Raw genomic sequence first — 16,916 nt, 5'->3', positions numbered from 1 at the left:
TGGACACCGAGGGAAAGGCAGGAGACCGAGCCGGAAGACAGAAAAGACGCTTTATTGACCCAGCCCGGCCGAGAGTCCCGAAGCCCCCGAGGCTCCCACGCAGGCTGTGGGGGGTGCGGGCTGCTGCGGCGCCCGTCCGCAGGGATTTCACTTCCAGCACACGATGATGTTGGGGTCGTTGTCCAGGCGCTCGTCCAGCTCCCGGTAGCTCATTCCTAGAAGGGCGGTGGGAGGCGGGGAGTCAGAAGAGTGGCTGCCAGGCTCTGCCAGACCCCCGCCCCCCCATCCTCCCACCCACCAGTCTTGCAGCAGATCTCGTCGTAGCTGTGGCAGCCCGTGTAGAGGCGGGCGGGGTGGCTGCGCTCCTCGGCCGTGATGCGCACGGGGTACTTCTGCAGCCGCCTCATCAGGTTTTTCATGAGCCCAAACTGAATCAGCTTCCTGTTGGGGGGTCGGGAGGGCGTGGAAGTCGGCTCAGAAAGCATTGAGGACCTACTGTGTGCAAGGGTCACTTCCCTGGAAACTTCTCCCCACATCTGAGTCTCTGAGAGCACTGCAGGTGCCCCTTTTACCTATGGGTGTTTGGCTCAAAGTGGCCGAGTCCCCCTTTCTGTTAAGCCTTCTCTCTGGAAAGAGAGTGAGGGAGGTGGGATGGAAGAAGTGCCTACTATTATAATAGTGCCCACACTGGCTATCAGGCAGGACTGGGGCCAGCGGGATGCTGAAGCTCTGCACCACCTCCCTGCCTGGGCACAGAGAAGCCGTGGGAACCCCAAACTGATGAAGGAGGTGCGGGCTCCTCTGGCTCAAGACTGGCCCCTCGGGAGCCAGGTGCCAGCCCCTTGAGCTCTGAGCGCCTTCCCAGAGTCCCACTCCCCAGTCCAGGGCTGACCTCTCGTCCACGTGCTGCAGCTGCTGGGTGTAGCGGCCGATGAGGTCTCGGACAGTAGTGCCGGGGCTGAAGCCGCAGTAGAGCTGAAAGACGTCTCTCAGGCTGGCTCGTTGGTGCCCTGGGGGTTGAGATGGTGACAGAAAGCTGGGAGTTCACATATCTCAGGCTTCTATCACTCTAGGCCTCAGGACAGTTAGGAGGAATTAGGATTACAATTTCTTCTCCCCTGTTTTAGGCCCCTAAAAGGATTTGAAACTGGAAGATAACAAGCTCTGAATGCTGGTTCCAACACTTCTTAACTCTATTATCACAGGCAAGTTTCTTAAAACTCTGTGTCTCAATTTCCTTGTCCTCCAGAGAAGGATTTTTGGACCTTTTTTGAACTATTACTGGATGTAGCTTCTCAAAGTTGATATAAAGACACAGCTGTAAGTCAATCAGACACCCTGAAAGCTGTGTCCTTGCCCTCCTCCCTCCCTTTCCTCCCGTACCTTGTTTGGTGACATAGGCCAGGCATTCCTCCTGGAGTGACTTATCATCCACCAGGTCCTGAACTTTGGGCGTGGGGCAGTACACGTTGGAATACTGAGGGTGCAAAGATGCAATAAGGCCCGAGGAGCCCACTGGTCTCATCTTCTCCAAGCTTAGAAATCCCCAACTGACTCATAAGTCACGAGACTGGCCATGAGAATAAGGCTATGTGAGCTTACAAAAGCCCTTAAGCTCTTTGGTCCTCAGTGCCCATCAATAAAACCAAATATGTTAGACTGGACAGCAGAAGGCCCAGCTTCTTAAACTGTGGGTTGTGACCCCATATAGGAGTCTCAGAACTGAATATGAGGGTTATGAAATTATGATTATCAGTCAGTATTTGATTTGTATATTTTGTATACCCATATGCTGAGAATGCCTAAAAATTTTTTAGGTGAAAAGGAGTTGCAAGTAGAGAAAGTTTAAGAAGCCGTGGTCTAAGTCCCTTTGATTGTCAATCCTATGAGCCAAGGAATTTACACCATTGATGAAAAAAAAAATACCCAAGTCCTTTCCCCTTCTGGGCCTCAGTTGTTCAAGAGGACCTCCATTCTATCTGCTCTAGTCATTCACACAAGCCATTCCCCACCCCCATCCGGCATCTCCAAGAGAAGGCTCCTGCTTTTAGCAAGCTTTATCATCTTGGTTTCAGGTTGTGCTCTGAAGTGGAACCCCTCTTGCCTTCAGAGCTGGATTCCCTTCTCAAATACCATCTTCCTCCCACTGTTCCCCTTCTCACCTGAAGGATGGATACCAGGGTCACCACCCCATAGTACCTGCAAGGAGATACAGCTCCTCAATGTGGGCCTCTGCCTTCCCTGAGGCCTCACTTCCCCACCAGGCATCACCCTCTGGCTTATGGATTCTCATTTTGGTGATGACATCTGTGAGGTCTCAGGAGAAGGGGAAGATCTAGCAGATGGGAGAGGTGGGGAGGGCAGGGCCTGGCAGGATCCAGATGTGATTTCCCTCGGTCTTTCCCTGCCCACCTCTCAGTCCCTGACCCACTCACAGCAGGTTCTGGATGGCGATCCGTACAAGGTTGAGCTCGACATCAGCCTCAGCAGAAATTTTCTGAATATGTCGAAAACCATCGATGTAGGGCAATATCTAGGGAGGGTGGCTGTGTCATTCCTGGGTCCAGTGTGTACCCCATAGCCCACACTCTTTCCCTCAGGGCTGGCAGGGGAGTATGTGGCAGGGAGGCATACTTGCTGCGTGGTGAGGTCCCACTGAGAGTTGAAGAACTCATCCTTGTCCTTGGTAAAAACGGGGACATCATACTCCTGGGCGATAGGGGGGTCAGGCCGCTGCTCAATGACCTTCAGGTGGATGGTATTAGATTCATCTATAGAGAAAGATGATAGGGATTCCTGGCTTCCGGGAAGCCTTCCAGGCACATGACTGCATCTCTAGAAGGCCAAGTCTTTCCAAAGCACTTTTGTATGCCACAATATGGTGGAACTGCAAGATACAGATCTGGCCTCCTACAGAAGCTCTACTCCTAACTTGCTGTCTAGACTAGAAAAATTTATTCTTCATATCTGTGAAACCAGGGCTCAATAAGATTTGGATTTTGCCTGTTTCCTCCTTATTTTATAAATAATGGGGATGAGGTAGAAAGAGGGTTAGGGGACCCCTAAAGCCTCTTACTACAGCTCCAATACTTAGACTTCTGTGAGACTCCTTCTCTGATTCTCATCCCAAACATGGGAGACTGGTTTAGGATTAACCAATACCTTGTACAGAGAAGCTGATGATGCCAAAGAAGCCATCACTTGTTACAGTTATCTGCAGAGCAGGCATCAGAGCCAAGGTATCTGTGGGCATTACCCCCAACCATCCTCACAAAGTTCACTGTCTGTGTCCCAGATTTTGAAGCTTGATCCCAAAGGGTCTCACGTTCCTTCTTGGTCCTTATCTATTTACCTCAGTCTGTGATCTAACTGAGAAAGCCTCTGCTCTGCACATCCCCCTTCTCATAATGAGGAGCACCCTCTTCTCCCTTCACAAAGCTTTGTACCTATAAATCAGGAGTTCCCTTTGGCCAGCAGGGGAAGTCTCCAGACTCCTTCTCAGTCAAGTTTTTAAATAACTGTAGGAAATGGTAAATAGCTTTTAAAAAGAGTGGTGAAATTAAAGATGTTTCTCATTAAAGTTCATGGATCCGCCAAAATCTTTCCATGTATCTTTTGAGGGTTACATGGGACAGTAATCTTCGGGGCTTTACATGGGGAGCTCTGAATTCTATTTCTTCTTGGGCAAGAAAGTGCAGGAAGACCTTCTCTGGAGGAAGGACTAGACCCTTGGTCTTACCTATGGGTAGAGTGCATCTGCCCGTGGCATTGAGTTCCTCCAGGAGGATGGTCATGATGGGCACTAACTTCTGTTTACTCTCCTCTGTGGACACAAAGCTGCTCTCCAGCTATGAGGAAAAATAGGATTAAAAAGGAGTTGCCGTGAGGCCCATCAAGCTCTGGAAGACAGCAAGCAGGCAAGGCGGATTCCTTGGTGCCCATTTCACTCTGGATTGGGACAGTTTATAAAGCACTGGTTTGTATTTAGAGGACTGGGCTCCACTCAGCCTCTGATGCTTTGCTGTTAGCCTCAGGCACATCAACAAACCTCATAGAGCTTGTATCTAACAGGGGAAACAGGGTTGGACTAAAAGAACTCTTATCCCTTCTAGCTTTAAATCCACAATCATAGGAGCCCAAGCCCAAGCCCTTCCTTGGCATTAGTTGCCTTTTTTTTTTTTTAGGAAACTGTGGTTGAACTACACAGCCTTTTGAATTTTCTTTCAACTCTATGAGAGGGATTTCTGATGTACTTTATGTATCTTTCTACTACCCAAAGGTCATGCATGGTTCAGTGCCCCAGTGGTTGAGTCCTGGAGAAATGGCCCCCAACGGGGCTGGTCCTGACCTCCAGCGTGGTGAGATAACCGGCTAGCTTCTTAACAATGGGCTCCAGGGCGCAGGTCTTGGCTCGAGCATCACACACGAAGCCCAGGTTGAAGAGCAGTGCATTGCGACTGTACTTCTTATGCTCGATGCACACAGGGCAGCCAATCAGCTTCTTCTCCATGGCTGTCCTAAGCAGGAAGCAGAATCAGCACAAGGGGTGTGTGTGGGGAATCCCTTTTCTCCTTTTTCTTTGGAAACCATCTTAGAGAATGGGTCAGGAGCCAGGTCTCTGGGGACCTCTTCAGGTTTCTTGTTCAGGGCCTTGTCAGTCTTCTGTCCCTTGATATTTCAATCATTTGCCTCTTCTCCTGACACTACCCTGGCCCATACCTTGGTCAGTCCAAGGTGATGATGGTGCTTCTAATTACCTCTCCCCTCTAAGTAATCTTGCAGTCTGCCAGGGTAATTATTCTAGGGCCCAGCTTCCATCAAGCCATCCCTTCAAAATCTTATTCCCTAAAGGATAAAATACGACTCTTGCCTGGCGTTTGAGAATCTGGGCACAAGCTATACTAATAGCTTTACTTCACATTATTTCCTTTTATAGTCTCTGCTTCAGACAAACTGAACTGTTTCACAGTCTCATTTTGTTCCATGTCAAGGATGTACACCCTCTCAGTGTTGTACTCAGGATTCAGACTAGGTGATCTCTCTTCTATACATAAAACCTTCCTTGATTTTTCCTTAGTCTGCTGAAAAGGATCTCTGACCATATTTTTTCTTCTAAAAATACTATTCAATAAGTATTAAACACCTATTATGTACCAGGCACTGCGGTGAATATAAAGAGATCATAGAACTAAAACGCCCATACTTGAGAAGAGCTTACATTCTACTAGGAGTAGTGCTTACCCCTAAGTCTTATTAAGTGCAAAACAAATTTAGGAAAAGCCTCCTGTAGATGATAGCACTTAAACTGAATCTTGAAGGGAGCTAGGACTTCCAAAGCAAGCATGCCAGGTAGGGGGATCCCCTGCACAAAAATAGAGGAGATGGACTATCCTAGCGGGATAACAGCCAAAAGGCCAGGTTTTGGAAGTGCATAAGGGGGGATAATGTCAAGTCAATAAATGCCACAGACACGCACAATTTCTATTTTGTTCTCTGGGCCTCTGTTTGGACTGGGAGTGATAAGATTTTCTTAGCGCTGTGAGGATGGGTTGGAGAGGAAAGAGGCTGGAGGCAGAGAGTTCAATTAGTAGCTAATGATAGTGGCTCCAGCAGGTAACTGGCAGGAGAAAAGACGAGGACTGTGAGAATAAAGCTGTCCTCGGGCTTTACCCGAGTGGTTGAAAGGCCCAGGTTGCCTGTTCCGGTGACTTAGGGGGCAAGTGAGGCTGGGCAGCCGGGGTGGGTAACGAGCTGGGGGCGCTCCCCGACCCCCCGAGGCCAGGGCCCGTGCGTTGGCAGCCCCTCGAGAGCCTCCCCGCACTTACACGGTGATCAGCTTGTTCTGCAGCTCGGGTTTGGTGATGACGTACACCTGCACCGTGTCAAACAGCTCCCTGGAGATGAAATCTTCGGGGACCTGGGGAGACAGCCGCGGGCAGCGGGTGGGGGGCCTCGGCGGGGCGGCCACGGCTGCGCAGCCCCCCCGCGGCGAGGCCCCGCCCCACGCCTACCTGATAGGTGATTTTGGGGCCCAGCGTGGGGTGGAATTCGCTGAAGAAGATGCACTCTATCCTGCTGCTGCTGCCCATGCTGGCTGGCCGTGCCGCAGAGACCCTGCAGAAGGCCCGGGGAGGGGCCCCACCTGGCCTCCTGAGGGGGCGCTGAAGAGGGAAAGGGGCGGGGCGTGCCTCAGTTTCCCCACGTTCGGGCCGCAAAGGCTCCCCGGGAGATGGGTGCTGGCGCATCCCCTGCTTCCCTCTCATCCGTGGGCTCCTTGTGGACCCCGAATCCCAGCAGCTTTAGGGGGCTCCCGGAACCCCCCAAGCTCTGCAACTCCCGCGACTCCCACCTCCACCAATACCCTACCTGAATTAGTACAGAAAAAGAGCCGGCTCCTGAGGACGCCTGCGTAGTAGCAGGCAGCGCGCGAGCCTAGCCTTGCCCCGCCCACTCTCCAAGAAGATCCGGGAGTCTGCGCACTACGTTCTAAGGAAGGGCCCCAGAGACTCGTCTTGGCGCAAGTTCCGGATTGGAGGAAGTTGCACCGGAAATGAGCCCCGCTCCGCGGAAGTGGTAGAGTAGTTCTCTTCCGAAACTTCCTGTTAGAAGCCGGAAGACCCTGGGCCGAGTAGGCAGGTGAGCCTGGGGAATTCTGGAATGGATACGAATTGCATTCAGGCAGTCTGCGGCGTGTTGTGGGACTGTGGTCGCGGGGTGAAAGGGTTAACTACAATTCCCAAAATGCTTCCTGGTGGCTCAGGGCTCTCTGTTCGGATAACCCGACTATGACTAGAGAACTACTCCTCCCACCTTCCCCTGCAATTGACTTTAAGATTTCTTGGGCCCGCGCCAGCGCGGTGCATCTTGGAATTCGTAGTCCTTACGGCCCTTCACCAGCATCCTACCTGGGAGCATTCGGCTTGCCTGTCGCACTGAACCTTGCTTAGCTTTGCCTGGTGTTCCTGACGCCGGCCTGTCTATTCCGGCCAGGTCCCTAGAGGCTGCGAAGACTTCCCTGGGGAACGGCTTTTGGGCCCCGAGCCCTAAGACCATTTCGGCACCTCGGGACATGGCTCTGACCGTGGAGACTGAGTCGCGTATCTACCGGGGCCTGCGCACCGCTTCGGGAGCCGCCGCCCACCTCGTAGCCCTGGGCTTCACGGTCTTTGTAGCCGTGCTGGCCCGGCCCGGCTCTAGTAAGTGGGATGGGGTCAGAGGGCACCAATTGGCCGAGGACCAGGCGGTGATTCGGAAAGGAGCGAGCCCTGGGATGTCCCGCTTCATCCCTCCCACTCCCCCGCGGGGGGGGTCCCAGGGAGGTGTGTTGGGTTGGGTCCAGCTGGCCACAGGCCGGCGCATTCCGGCAGGAAATACTCTTTGCCAGACTTTCTGACCCTGGCATCCTTGGCTGGTGTGACCCAGCCCCGCTACTTGTGGATCCTCGGAGCCGGGTCCCCACCCATGTCGCAGGGGCCTTTTCCCTGCTCCCTGTGGGGGAGGAGCCAGATTCTACCCGGGTCGTGGATCAGCCCCAGGTATCCGGGTCATCGGATATCGAGGCCGAAGGGAGTTTGGAGATCAGCTTTCACTTGGCCCGCCGTTCGCAGCACTTCTTGAAGGATGGGTCCTCCCTCCTTGTGAGAAAGGCTGAGCAGAACGGTGGACTTGAGGGTCCTTTGGCCAGGGCTACTTCCAGGACTCCCGAGAGTTGTATCTAGCTTCTTGGGTAGGTGTCTGGAGGAGACTGCAAGGTTGGAGCCAGCCTGGGGCTCCTGTCTTCAGAGGAAAATGGGTGGTGGGAGGTTTTGTTTGGTCTCCAGTTCATTGAGACCTCTGGGAGATGGGAGTCTGGGATGCTCTTCCTAGTCCTCTGATCTCCTCCAGCTGTCCTGGGCTAGAATTTCACGTCCCCATTTGCAGGGAGTGCCTGCCCACTTCTGTTTAGACCACTTTTAGTTGCAGCCTTCCTTCTTTTTCCAGGTCTGTTCTCGTGGCACCCAGTGCTTATGTCTTTGGCTGTAAGTAACCCTTTTCCTATTTGGTCTGTGGCTTGGATGGCCCAGCGGGGATGGGAGGAGTGCGGGCCTTGGATAACAGGGAAGGTGGATTTGGGATGAACATTTCTAACCCGCCATGACTCATTCCTGTGGTTGTGCTTGTCCCTAGTGTTAGAAGTTTACAGTGCTTGCTGTGCAACTTACCAGCTCACTTAAAGTGTATAAGTTGCCATTTTCTCTCATATATATATATATATATATATATATACACACACACACACACACACACACACATACACACACACAGAAATGCACTTAATTTAGTCTATTACAGGCCCCTTAATTTAGTCTATTACATGTCATCTCATTTTCCCTGAAATACTGTTCCTAGCGAGCTGATTTACCAGATGTAACAATATCTATCCCATATCAGTCTCACACTGGGGATGTGAACCAAATTCATCATTTAGAGTTGAGGCTTTTTGTTCTGGGTTGCTACAGTCCTGTTTGTGTGTGTGTTTTCAGAGGTAATATTTCAAAAAGGACCAAAGAAATATTTTGTTGAATTAAAAAGGAAAATTTGTGGTAAGGTTAAGTCTTGACTATCTGCAGGTGGATTCAATGGAACACAAGCTTAATTCATTGCTAGCTCTACCTTAAATCTTTCCAGCACTTCAGTTCAGCCCGAGGTCAAGGAAGACAAATTCATAATACCAGCTTGAGTTGGGTAGCATCCGGAAGGCCATTTGAACCATTGTGAAATAGCCTGAATTTCAGAGCCACATAGAAATGTTTGGCTTGTTTGCTCCTTGGATCTTCTCCTGCTAAATCTCTTTTGTTAGTTTGGTAGTTGAACACTGGTCCTAACTGTCTCCCCAGTTCTCCTTCCTGATGACAGAAGCGCTGCTGGTCTTCTCCCCAGAGAGCTCCTTGTTGCGATCCTTCTCTCGAAAGGGCCGGGCACGATGCCACTGGGCCCTGCAGCTGCTGGCCCTGCTGTGTGCCCTGCTGGGCCTGGGCCTGATTGTCTACAACAAGGAACAGCAGGGCAAAGTTCACTTGGCTACATGGCATGGGTGGGCAGGGCTGCTGTCAGTGCTGTGGGCCGGGCTGCAGTGCACAGGTGGGCTAGTGCTGCTCTACCCCAAGCTGCTCCCACGGTGGCCACTGGCCAAGCTGAAGCTGTATCACGCCACCTCAGGGCTGGTGGGTTACCTGCTGGGAAGTACTAGTCTCCTCTTGGGCATGTGCTCCCTTTGGTTCACCACCACACTGGTGGGTGGTGCCTGGTATCTGGCTGCTCTCTGTCCCATTCTTACCAGCCTGGTGGTCATGAATCAGGTGAGCAACGCCTACTTGTACCGCAAGAGGATCCAGCCGTGAAGGAGGCATCCCCCATGTGCTACTCTTCCCCCTGCAGCGTCCTGCGTTCTGCCCAGAAGCAGCTGCTCGCGGTGCTGCTGGACTCTCGGTTCTCCTGACACCGGGCGGGCCTGGGCCATGCATCGTCCCTTTGGGGGACAGGCAGAAGAGATGTGTACCGAGGAAGGGTGCTCAGTGCCCCATATACAGAGACTGCCTAGTCTTCCTGCCACTATGAAGAGATATGTGAGCACATGGATGGACTACTGGCAGCCTGCTTGCCTCTTCTGTTCATCTTTTAGACTCTTATCAGTGTTTGCAAAAAAGTGGGGGGAAAGTAACAATGGAAAGAGGTAGGGGAAGAGCTCCAAGTCACAGTTGATTCTTATAGGTACCATTTGTATGAAGAAATCATTTGGGCCAGGTGCTTCACCTTTTTCTCGGGAGTAGCAGTGATATTTGGGATGACACTGCTGCTAGGCCTTGGCTCCTGAGGACCGAGCAACTTCCCCATGCTGACCAATGGGGATCAGGGAGGCCTGAGAAGAACCTGCTAGGAAGCAGGGATAGTGGGAGGGTAATGTCAAGGAGTTAAAGATGTGTTCTTGTACTTCCTATAAAGCTCTTCTATCTACCTATCTGTGTGCAGATAATTGGTATTTTACCCATTTAAGAGTTAGTGCCTGGATAAGTTGTGGGCAGAAATGAGCGGGACCAGTTACAAAATTCCCTCTATACTAACCTGTACAGGTTAGTTTTAATGAAATAGCCCACAGCTGGGCTGTGGGTAGGATATGGCAAGATGGAGAAAAGAACTCGCCCAATAACCCCTCACACTAGAGGATAATGGGTAGAGGGGATGTTACCTGTGGTCAATGCAGAGTCTTGGCATCTATTTCCTATCAATATGCAGGTAGCCGAGTCTCTTCCAAAAGAAAGAAAGATCAAGAAGACATGAACAAGAAGCGTTAATGGGTCCTAAATTAGATCTACTCTTCTCTCGGAGGCAGCAGAGGAGCAGAAGTCATGGAAAGCCATAAGAAGGAAAATGTAGAGGTTTGAGGAATGAGGAGTAAAAATAAGTCGGTAAGATGAAAACAGAGTAGAAGAGAATGGGGGGCGGTGGTGGTCGTCTCCATTCCAACAGCACAAGAGCAGTGGGGAACAAAAGCAGCAACCCAGGATGCAGTCTGCAGTCTTGTGGGTCCTGGGGAGGCTGTGCTTCAACAACTGCTTAATGAGGCACGTGCTTAGGACAAAGCCACCAAGAGCCAGTCCTCAAAGAACTGCTTTATTTATACTGAGAGTCCAGGCTCCCCATTCAAGTGGTCCTTTTAAAAAATAACCCCCATGAATTTTAACCCCAACAGAAGTGCCTGTTCTGGAGAGACCCCAGATCTGGGGATGAAGGCCGTGCCAGCGTCACTCATGTACTGCCCAACCCCAGCCGAGGGAAAACCAAACTGCAATACTAACATGTCTCTGGGGTGGAGGGGTGAGGAATGGCAGGGTGGCAGAGGTGCCCTGGAACTGGCCTTGTCACATCCAGCCTTGGGCCTGCTGCTAGGATCCCCAGAATTCTTTTTTGACAAATCTTTGCCTGGTAGCAGAGGCCAGGAAGAGGGACTGCTCTACTAAGAAAGATCTGCCACAGAATCGGAGGAATAAGGTTAACCCACTGGATCTGGTTTCCAAACCAGTCAACTGGGATCATGAGGCTGAAACTTGGGCCAGGCCTCGGGCCACATGCTCCCTGCTCCTGGACTTAGTGGTTATCTGGTGGGTGAGCCAGGCCTTAGGGGCATGGTGTTGGTAGGGGCCACATGTCCAGAAGAATCAGCACACAGTGCGACCCCATGGACCTAAAAAGGCTTCCCTCTTTGCCTTCTCTCCTTGGGAAGCAGTCAGCTTCTGTGTGTAGCTGAGCGGGAGAGGCAGCAGGGTGGCCCAAATGGTGTGACTACTGACCAGGCTGGGGAAAGGGAATGTGCCCTTAGGCTGGGAAGTCGGAATTATAGCTGGGGAGGGGCTTCCTCAAAGGTGATCAGGCTGGATTCAGGGGCAGCCCCTTTCCCAGAGGGGTTGGGACTTTTCTCAGGGAGCAGGGGGCTGTCCACCTTGCTCGAAGGCTCATCCTCCTCATCCTCCATGCTGGGCCAGGCAGACTGGTCTTCTACTCGCTTCAAACGCTCATTTAGGGCCTTCAGGGCCAGCTGCCTGCAGAAGAAAAGACATGGGAATATTACCAGAGGGCCAGGCCTTGGCTACATCTAGGTCTCTGGGCTGGCTCCCAGAGCCCTCTCTTCCTGAATCTTGGCTTCTTTTTTACAAAATCTAGCGTATCCCATCCATACCTCTGATCATAACTCAATTATGTTTTTGCCACTCTGAAAATTATTAGCTCCTTTTCTAATCAATCATTTTAGGTCAAGCTGGTCAATGATGAGTGTGTATATAGGCAGCCAGGTGCTGTGCTGGGATAGTGGGAACAAATGTCTTGCCCTGATTTAGCAGGAAGAACACTGAAATTGAAAGCTGATCCTGCAATGTCTTATGAGGGTAACTGGGCCAATCGCAGTCTCTCTGAGCTTGGCTTTCCCATTTGCAAAGTGAGGAGATACTTCTATGAGCTGCTCAAGCTGCCATGGGGATCAGAAGGGCACCTTATAAAACAATCACTCTACCCCATCAGCCTGAGCCTGGGTGTGTCCCTCCACTGGCTCAGAATCTTGGCCATCTCTCCTTCCCTGACTGCCCAGGCCATTCTGCAGTGGAAGTTTCCTAGCTAAGGCAGACACTGTGGAGGTTCCTGGTTCCTTGGTATACAGTCCTGGGGGTTGGGTAGAGTCCCTTCAGTGCTAAGTCCTGTGGGACAGATATGCTCTGAGCTCTGGGGGGTGTAGTAAGGAGCCCTTTGGACAAGATGAAATGAGATGGAAACAAAAAGTTAGAAAGGGCCCTTGGAGTGTGTCCTCTAGTGAACACTTTGGAAGTGTGACTATTGACTGCAAATAAATTGACAAGCAGCTGCAGGCTTGGAAGACCCCAAAGCTCTTGTAACATGTGTTATCTCTCAGGAGAAACCAACTCTATTCTAGGCCTTGCCAGTGTCAAACATTCCTTGGGTGACTTCCAGGGCTCAGACACCACTATTTAGATGCTGCTGGCTGAGCCTCCTTTGCCAAGAGTCAGGAACAAGGAATCAGGCCCTCTGAGCCCTGGGCATCAGGACAGAGTCCAAAGGGAAATGGAAGACAGCCTCCTCTTCCAGCCTCACAAGCAAAGCTGTGACAAGTATTTCCCTTCTAGTCCGGGGGGTGGGGGTGGGGGTCGGGGTGGGGTGTCCCCTGTTGTAGTCCAGTATCTTTAATAGCCCCAATACTTAGCTCGATGGTGCTTCCTAAGGCTATTAAAAAGCAATGCAAGATTTTGGGGACAGGAAAGTATCTTTGATCTAAGTTTTGTTACTTGCCAATATGAGCTTAGACAAATCCCTCTCTGGGCCTTGGTTTCCATTTGAGGGAAACAATGTGCTGCTTTCCTTGCTCCTCCTGTCATTTCCTATGGCTTCCCTGGAGCAGGGTGGTCTCTAGTCAGTTATTACGACATTGAGTTTGAGGCAGAGGGGTAATAACTGCTATTTCTATAGTACTTTAAGATTGACAAAATACTTTCCAACAGCTGTAAAACACTGACTGTCCAAGTAGTAGTATCCCTGTTTTAGAGATGAGAAACCTGGGGCCCAGAGGTTCTGCTAACTGCCTGTATTCAGACTAGTCCCCAGAGCTTACACAGAGCATGCCCAGCTTGTCTCTAAGAGGCCCAACTAAATATGACCCTCAGAAGCGAATGAATAAGCACGAGCTGCTCCAGCGGTCTCTCAGGAAGTTTAGATACAGATGCCTGTATTTCCCTAAACTATCCTGTGACCTTGATAGCCTCCCTAGATCCAGCCAGAGCCAGGTGAAACTACTTAACCAACAAGTGACAGCTGGGATCAGGAAGGGCAGATGCTAAAGTCCACAGTGCTACCACCCTCACCTGCTCCTTAAGCCTCTTCCTGTATGTGTTCTGTGGACACGTACACTAAGCTTGCCCAAAAGTTCTCCAACCCATTTCAGACCCTGAAATTCCCAGCCAGAAGAGAACAAGTAACTGTCAGGTCTGTCTTTGCCACACAGCTGGGATGGAAAAAGTCTTGTCTGTTCTTGGTCTTACCTAGATAGGGAAAGAAATGCTGAGAGGGGTAGACTGAGACTGGGAACAGGTTTTAAATACTATTCTAAGAATCTTTTCCTCAGAAAAAAGAATAGCTTTAGGCTCCAGGGTAGAGGGAAAAATGTTTACTGGTCCCACCCTTAAGCCTCTCCAGGGGAGGTCAGGTCTGACCTCTGCTCTGGGTTACAGAAATGCTAGAACCAAGCCATACAACTCTCCCAGTACAACCAAAATGAAGTTTAACTTAAAATGAAAAACAAAATCAACCTACTTAGCATTCTTGTCAAGATGTTTGTTTCATATTTAAATAAATGTTTTTTGTAGCAAACCAGAGTACTAGGACCTGGACTCCTGTCCTAGTTCTGACACACTCTTGCTGGGTGATCTTGACCAAGATATTATTTCTCTTCTGAATTCCAATTTCCTCTGGTCAAATGGGACAAGCTACACTGATATCTGTTTCTGAGAGTTGGGCGATCAGTGAAAGTAAAGGAAAGCACTTTATCACTATTTTAGGCCCTGACCCCAAATGATTGTTCCAAAGGGATGGATCATCGAGAATGAAGTTTGAAGGTGGGTGAGATATGAAGTTGATATAGTTGGGGAAGGGAGGGTTCTTTGTCCTACTTGGAGGCTAATTACCAGGGAACGGGAAGGCTATGATTTTATGTAAGTGTGAATAATGTAACTGAAACTTAGCTTGGTTTACAGGAAGTGAAACAGCAGTTTTTCCAGGGGTGGCAGAAACAGCTGATTTATTCAATGGATCTGTCTATCCCCTAGGGAGCTCAGGGGAGAAACAAAGCAACAAATTTTACCTGTCAATAGAGAGAACTTTCTGGCAATACCCCAGGCTTTCAAGTCTATAGGCAATGAATTCAACTGAAAAACTCGAAAGCCTGAACATGTGACTATTTAGGTGAACCTAGAACTGGAAAGAAACTAATAACAGCAGAGTTCGGAGATTGGTGAGCCCTAGTTCTCCTACAGGGCTTCTATCGGATGCACTGACCAAAACCTGAGAGTCACAAAATCTATGAGCTGGAGGGAGCACAGAGAGGATGGAGGGGCTGAGGCCGTTGCTTCTGAGGACACCAAGTCATTATGCTCTAGGTTCACACTTACTATCCACTTGACATTAGGCAATTCTCACATTTTTCAGACAAGGAGACAGGCCAAGAGCAAAGTCCAGGTCACCTGCTGAGCCCCTGGTAGTTAGAACATAAACTCGGGTCTCACTCTCTCAAAGAGAACCAGGATCTCAGGGGGCAACAACCCTAAGGCCAGTGATCATTCTGGACAGGCTATTCAGCTTCCTCCTAGACTCAAAAACGTTCAGGTTATGTTTCCAGTTTCCCCCAGATTCCCAACACTAAAAGAACGAGGGCATGGTAGTTTCTATGTTGGAGCTTCAGCTCTGGGCAAAATGGTATGTAAAACCAATGTTTTAGAAAAAGGAAAGATGGGCCCGAGTGCCTAACCCCCTGGGAGGGAAGCCCTGAGGGGACCAGGCCTTGGGAACGGAGGTTTGTACCCTAGCCCGGCACCCTTGACCGTGGGCACCTATTGCAGTCTGAGGCCTGGGCTTTTCCACCCGAAAAGCGAGGGGCACGGACTGCTGAGGCCTACCTTCTGCGCTCGGCATCCTGAGGGTCTGTGCCCGGGAGGCTGATGGTGATGGAGGAAGGCGCCCCTACATCATAGCGCTTCACAGTCTTTCTGCAGACTCGCACCTTCACCAGCAAGCCGTGCACCAGGTTTGCCACCAGGGCCACGACAGGCTGCAGGATTTCGGGGAAGAAGGTGGCAAAGGCAAAGTGGTCCGACATGTCCCCCCGGCCCCGGCTGTGGCGCTGGTAGAAGCGCAAGTACACCCAGCCAGAGAGGGCGCCGAAGCCGTACGAAGCCAGGGCGCTGCTCTCCACCAGCGGGGTGAGGCGCAGCGCCGCGAGCGAGACCAGCAGCAGCATGGGCACCGCGCGCATCCGCACCTGGGGCACCTTCAGCACCACGCTGTCCCCCATGGTCTGCTTGAGGGCCACCAGGACGCCGCCCAGGAAGCCCAGCACCCCGTGGATGCGCACGGTGAACAGGTAGGCCAGGTTGAAGGAGGCCATATAGGTGAGCAGGTAGGCCAGGGCGCCCAGCAGCCCCACGGACACGTTCACCACGCCGAAGAAAACCAGCAGCTCCAGGGCCCCCCAGAGCGGCTCCAGCAGCTGGCCCGCCGCTACCACCGTGGCCAGGCTCAGAGCAACGTCCCACGCGTGCAGCTCCACCAGCCCGTGCGTGACCAAGGTCCACACCCAGAAGTTAGGCGGGAAGAGGTAGCCGGGGGTCACGGCCAAGCCCACGCCTGTGTCCAGCGCGAAGGAGAGCAGGTAGAGCAGCAGCACCGAGGCGCACAGGGCCTTCACCACCACGCTGGCGCTGGCCAGGGCGGCGCCCAGGGGGAGCCGAGCCCCGGGCCCGAGCGCCAGCCCGGCCCGCTGCGGCTGCTGCATCTTCCGGGAACTGCGGGCCGCGGCCGGGGGCCTGGCCTAGAGGCGGGGCCGGGCCCCCGGGCCCGCAGCGGGGCCTCCAAGCCGGCCGGGCCGGCTTTGGCCTCAGGCCGCGGCCTCCCCCATCCGCTCCGGGTCGGCCCGCCCGCCCGCCGCCGGGGGGCGCCCTTCCCGTCTTCCTCCGCGGGGTCGGAGCTCAGCTCCGAAGACCCCCGAGGGGCCTGAGTAAGGGCGGGAGGCCGCGTCTACTTCTTTCCCTGACACCGCCACCGGCTTCTCTTAGGCCGCGGCCTCCTCTGCCGCCACAGCCGCAGCCGCCCCCGACTCCTCCGGGACCGACAAACAGATCACCGCGCCTGCGCAACGGGAGCTGGCCGCTTCGCGTCTCTCCGCCCCGAGGCAGGATGGGACTTGGAGTCCGCGTCCCTGTGTGTGGCAAGGAGGACGGCGCCTGCGCCGATCGAACCGCAAGCGAGGCGCATATTGGGAATTGTGGTTCTGGAGCGGGCAACGAGGGGCGGAGAGGTCGGCCGCGCTCTGGGTGGAGCTGTTTCTCCCAGAACGCGAAGACTTTGGGACGTCTCCTACAGGAAAGACTGCTCTGGGGCTGGGAAGCCGTGGTGGCTGGGAAATCGGACCCGGCGCGTAGTCTGGAGAGGGGCCTAGGGATGGAGGAGCCCAGCTGGGGGCCTCCGCGGGTAAGAGGAGGGGGCTTGAGACGTCTGCTCCTTGCTGCTCCCTGATCCAAGCCCAGGGATCGGCCGAAGCCTCAGGTCCCTTCCCCAGGGAAAGGCCGGGCCGGCGGACGTCCGAAGCTTGCCCACTGAAAGCGGCGGGA

General features: G+C 52.5%; 3 protein-coding genes across 4 annotated transcripts; 1 reads left to right on the top strand and 2 right to left on the bottom strand.

Moving 5' to 3' along the window:
- Window positions 1-36: 36 nt before the first annotated feature.
- NPRL2 (NPR2 like, GATOR1 complex subunit) lies at window positions 37-6,459 on the bottom strand. Of its 2 annotated transcripts, XM_051985911.1 has the most exons (12): window positions 6,367-6,459; window positions 6,012-6,161; window positions 5,826-5,917; window positions 4,349-4,517; window positions 3,740-3,848; window positions 2,635-2,771; window positions 2,436-2,533; window positions 2,163-2,199; window positions 1,384-1,477; window positions 893-1,010; window positions 299-441; window positions 37-215 (listed from the first exon to the last, which is right to left on the bottom strand). In XM_051985911.1, exons 2-12 carry the CDS (start codon window positions 6,087-6,089, stop codon window positions 148-150), a joined length of 1,143 nt encoding a protein of 380 aa, XP_051841871.1. In that variant the 5' UTR covers window positions 6,090-6,161; window positions 6,367-6,459; the 3' UTR covers window positions 37-147. The 2 variants fall into 2 exon arrangements, with proteins under 2 accessions (XP_051841871.1, XP_051841879.1); XM_051985919.1 differs by lacking the exons at window positions 6,012-6,161; window positions 6,367-6,459 and having other exon boundaries at window positions 4,349-4,512; window positions 5,826-5,914.
- Window positions 6,460-6,551: 92 nt separating this feature from the next.
- Window positions 6,552-9,997, top strand: LOC127554433 (transmembrane reductase CYB561D2). The gene is made up of 4 exons (XM_051985942.1): window positions 6,552-6,636; window positions 6,991-7,196; window positions 7,981-8,018; window positions 8,877-9,997. Exons 2-4 carry the CDS (start codon window positions 7,070-7,072, stop codon window positions 9,378-9,380), a joined length of 669 nt encoding a protein of 222 aa, XP_051841902.1. The 5' UTR covers window positions 6,552-6,636; window positions 6,991-7,069; the 3' UTR covers window positions 9,381-9,997.
- A 640-nt stretch (window positions 9,998-10,637) lies between these two features.
- TMEM115 (transmembrane protein 115) lies at window positions 10,638-16,117 on the bottom strand. Its single transcript, XM_051985929.1, has 2 exons — window positions 15,207-16,117; window positions 10,638-11,576 (listed from the first exon to the last, which is right to left on the bottom strand). Exons 1-2 carry the CDS (start codon window positions 16,079-16,081, stop codon window positions 11,372-11,374), a joined length of 1,080 nt encoding a protein of 359 aa, XP_051841889.1. The 5' UTR covers window positions 16,082-16,117; the 3' UTR covers window positions 10,638-11,371.
- Window positions 16,118-16,916: the final 799 nt, after the last annotated feature.

Source organism: Antechinus flavipes, chromosome 1 (assembly GCF_016432865.1).
Source record: "Antechinus flavipes isolate AdamAnt ecotype Samford, QLD, Australia chromosome 1, AdamAnt_v2, whole genome shotgun sequence".
NCBI lineage: Eukaryota > Metazoa > Chordata > Mammalia > Dasyuromorphia > Dasyuridae > Antechinus > Antechinus flavipes.
This window is presented reverse-complemented; position numbering and strand designations above follow the sequence as displayed.

What these genes read in the sequence shown, in the direction of transcription:
- NPRL2 (XM_051985911.1), bottom strand. Translation starts at nt 6,089, where the DNA reads ATGGGCAGCAGCAGCAGGATAGAGTGCATCTTCTTCAGCGAATTCCAC. An exon ending in GTTATCTCACCACGCTGGAG is followed by an intron (nt 3,849 to 4,348) that starts GTCAGGACCAGC and finishes TTTTCCTCATAG; the next exon opens with CTGGAGAGCAGCTTTGTGTC. An exon ending in CGAGATCTGCTGCAAGACTG is followed by an intron (nt 216 to 298) that starts GTGGGTGGGAGG and finishes CCGCCCTTCTAG; the next exon opens with GAATGAGCTACCGGGAGCTG.
- LOC127554433 (XM_051985942.1), top strand. Translation starts at nt 7,070, where the DNA reads ATGGCTCTGACCGTGGAGACTGAGTCGCGTATCTACCGGGGCCTGCGC. An exon ending in GCTGGCCCGGCCCGGCTCTA is followed by an intron (nt 7,197 to 7,980) that starts GTAAGTGGGATG and finishes TTCTTTTTCCAG; the next exon opens with GTCTGTTCTCGTGGCACCCA. An exon ending in CAGTGCTTATGTCTTTGGCT is followed by an intron (nt 8,019 to 8,876) that starts GTAAGTAACCCT and finishes CTGTCTCCCCAG; the next exon opens with TTCTCCTTCCTGATGACAGA.
- TMEM115 (XM_051985929.1), bottom strand. Translation starts at nt 16,081, where the DNA reads ATGCAGCAGCCGCAGCGGGCCGGGCTGGCGCTCGGGCCCGGGGCTCGG. An exon ending in CAGGATGCCGAGCGCAGAAG is followed by an intron (nt 11,577 to 15,206) that starts GTAGGCCTCAGC and finishes TTTCTTCTGCAG; the next exon opens with GCAGCTGGCCCTGAAGGCCC.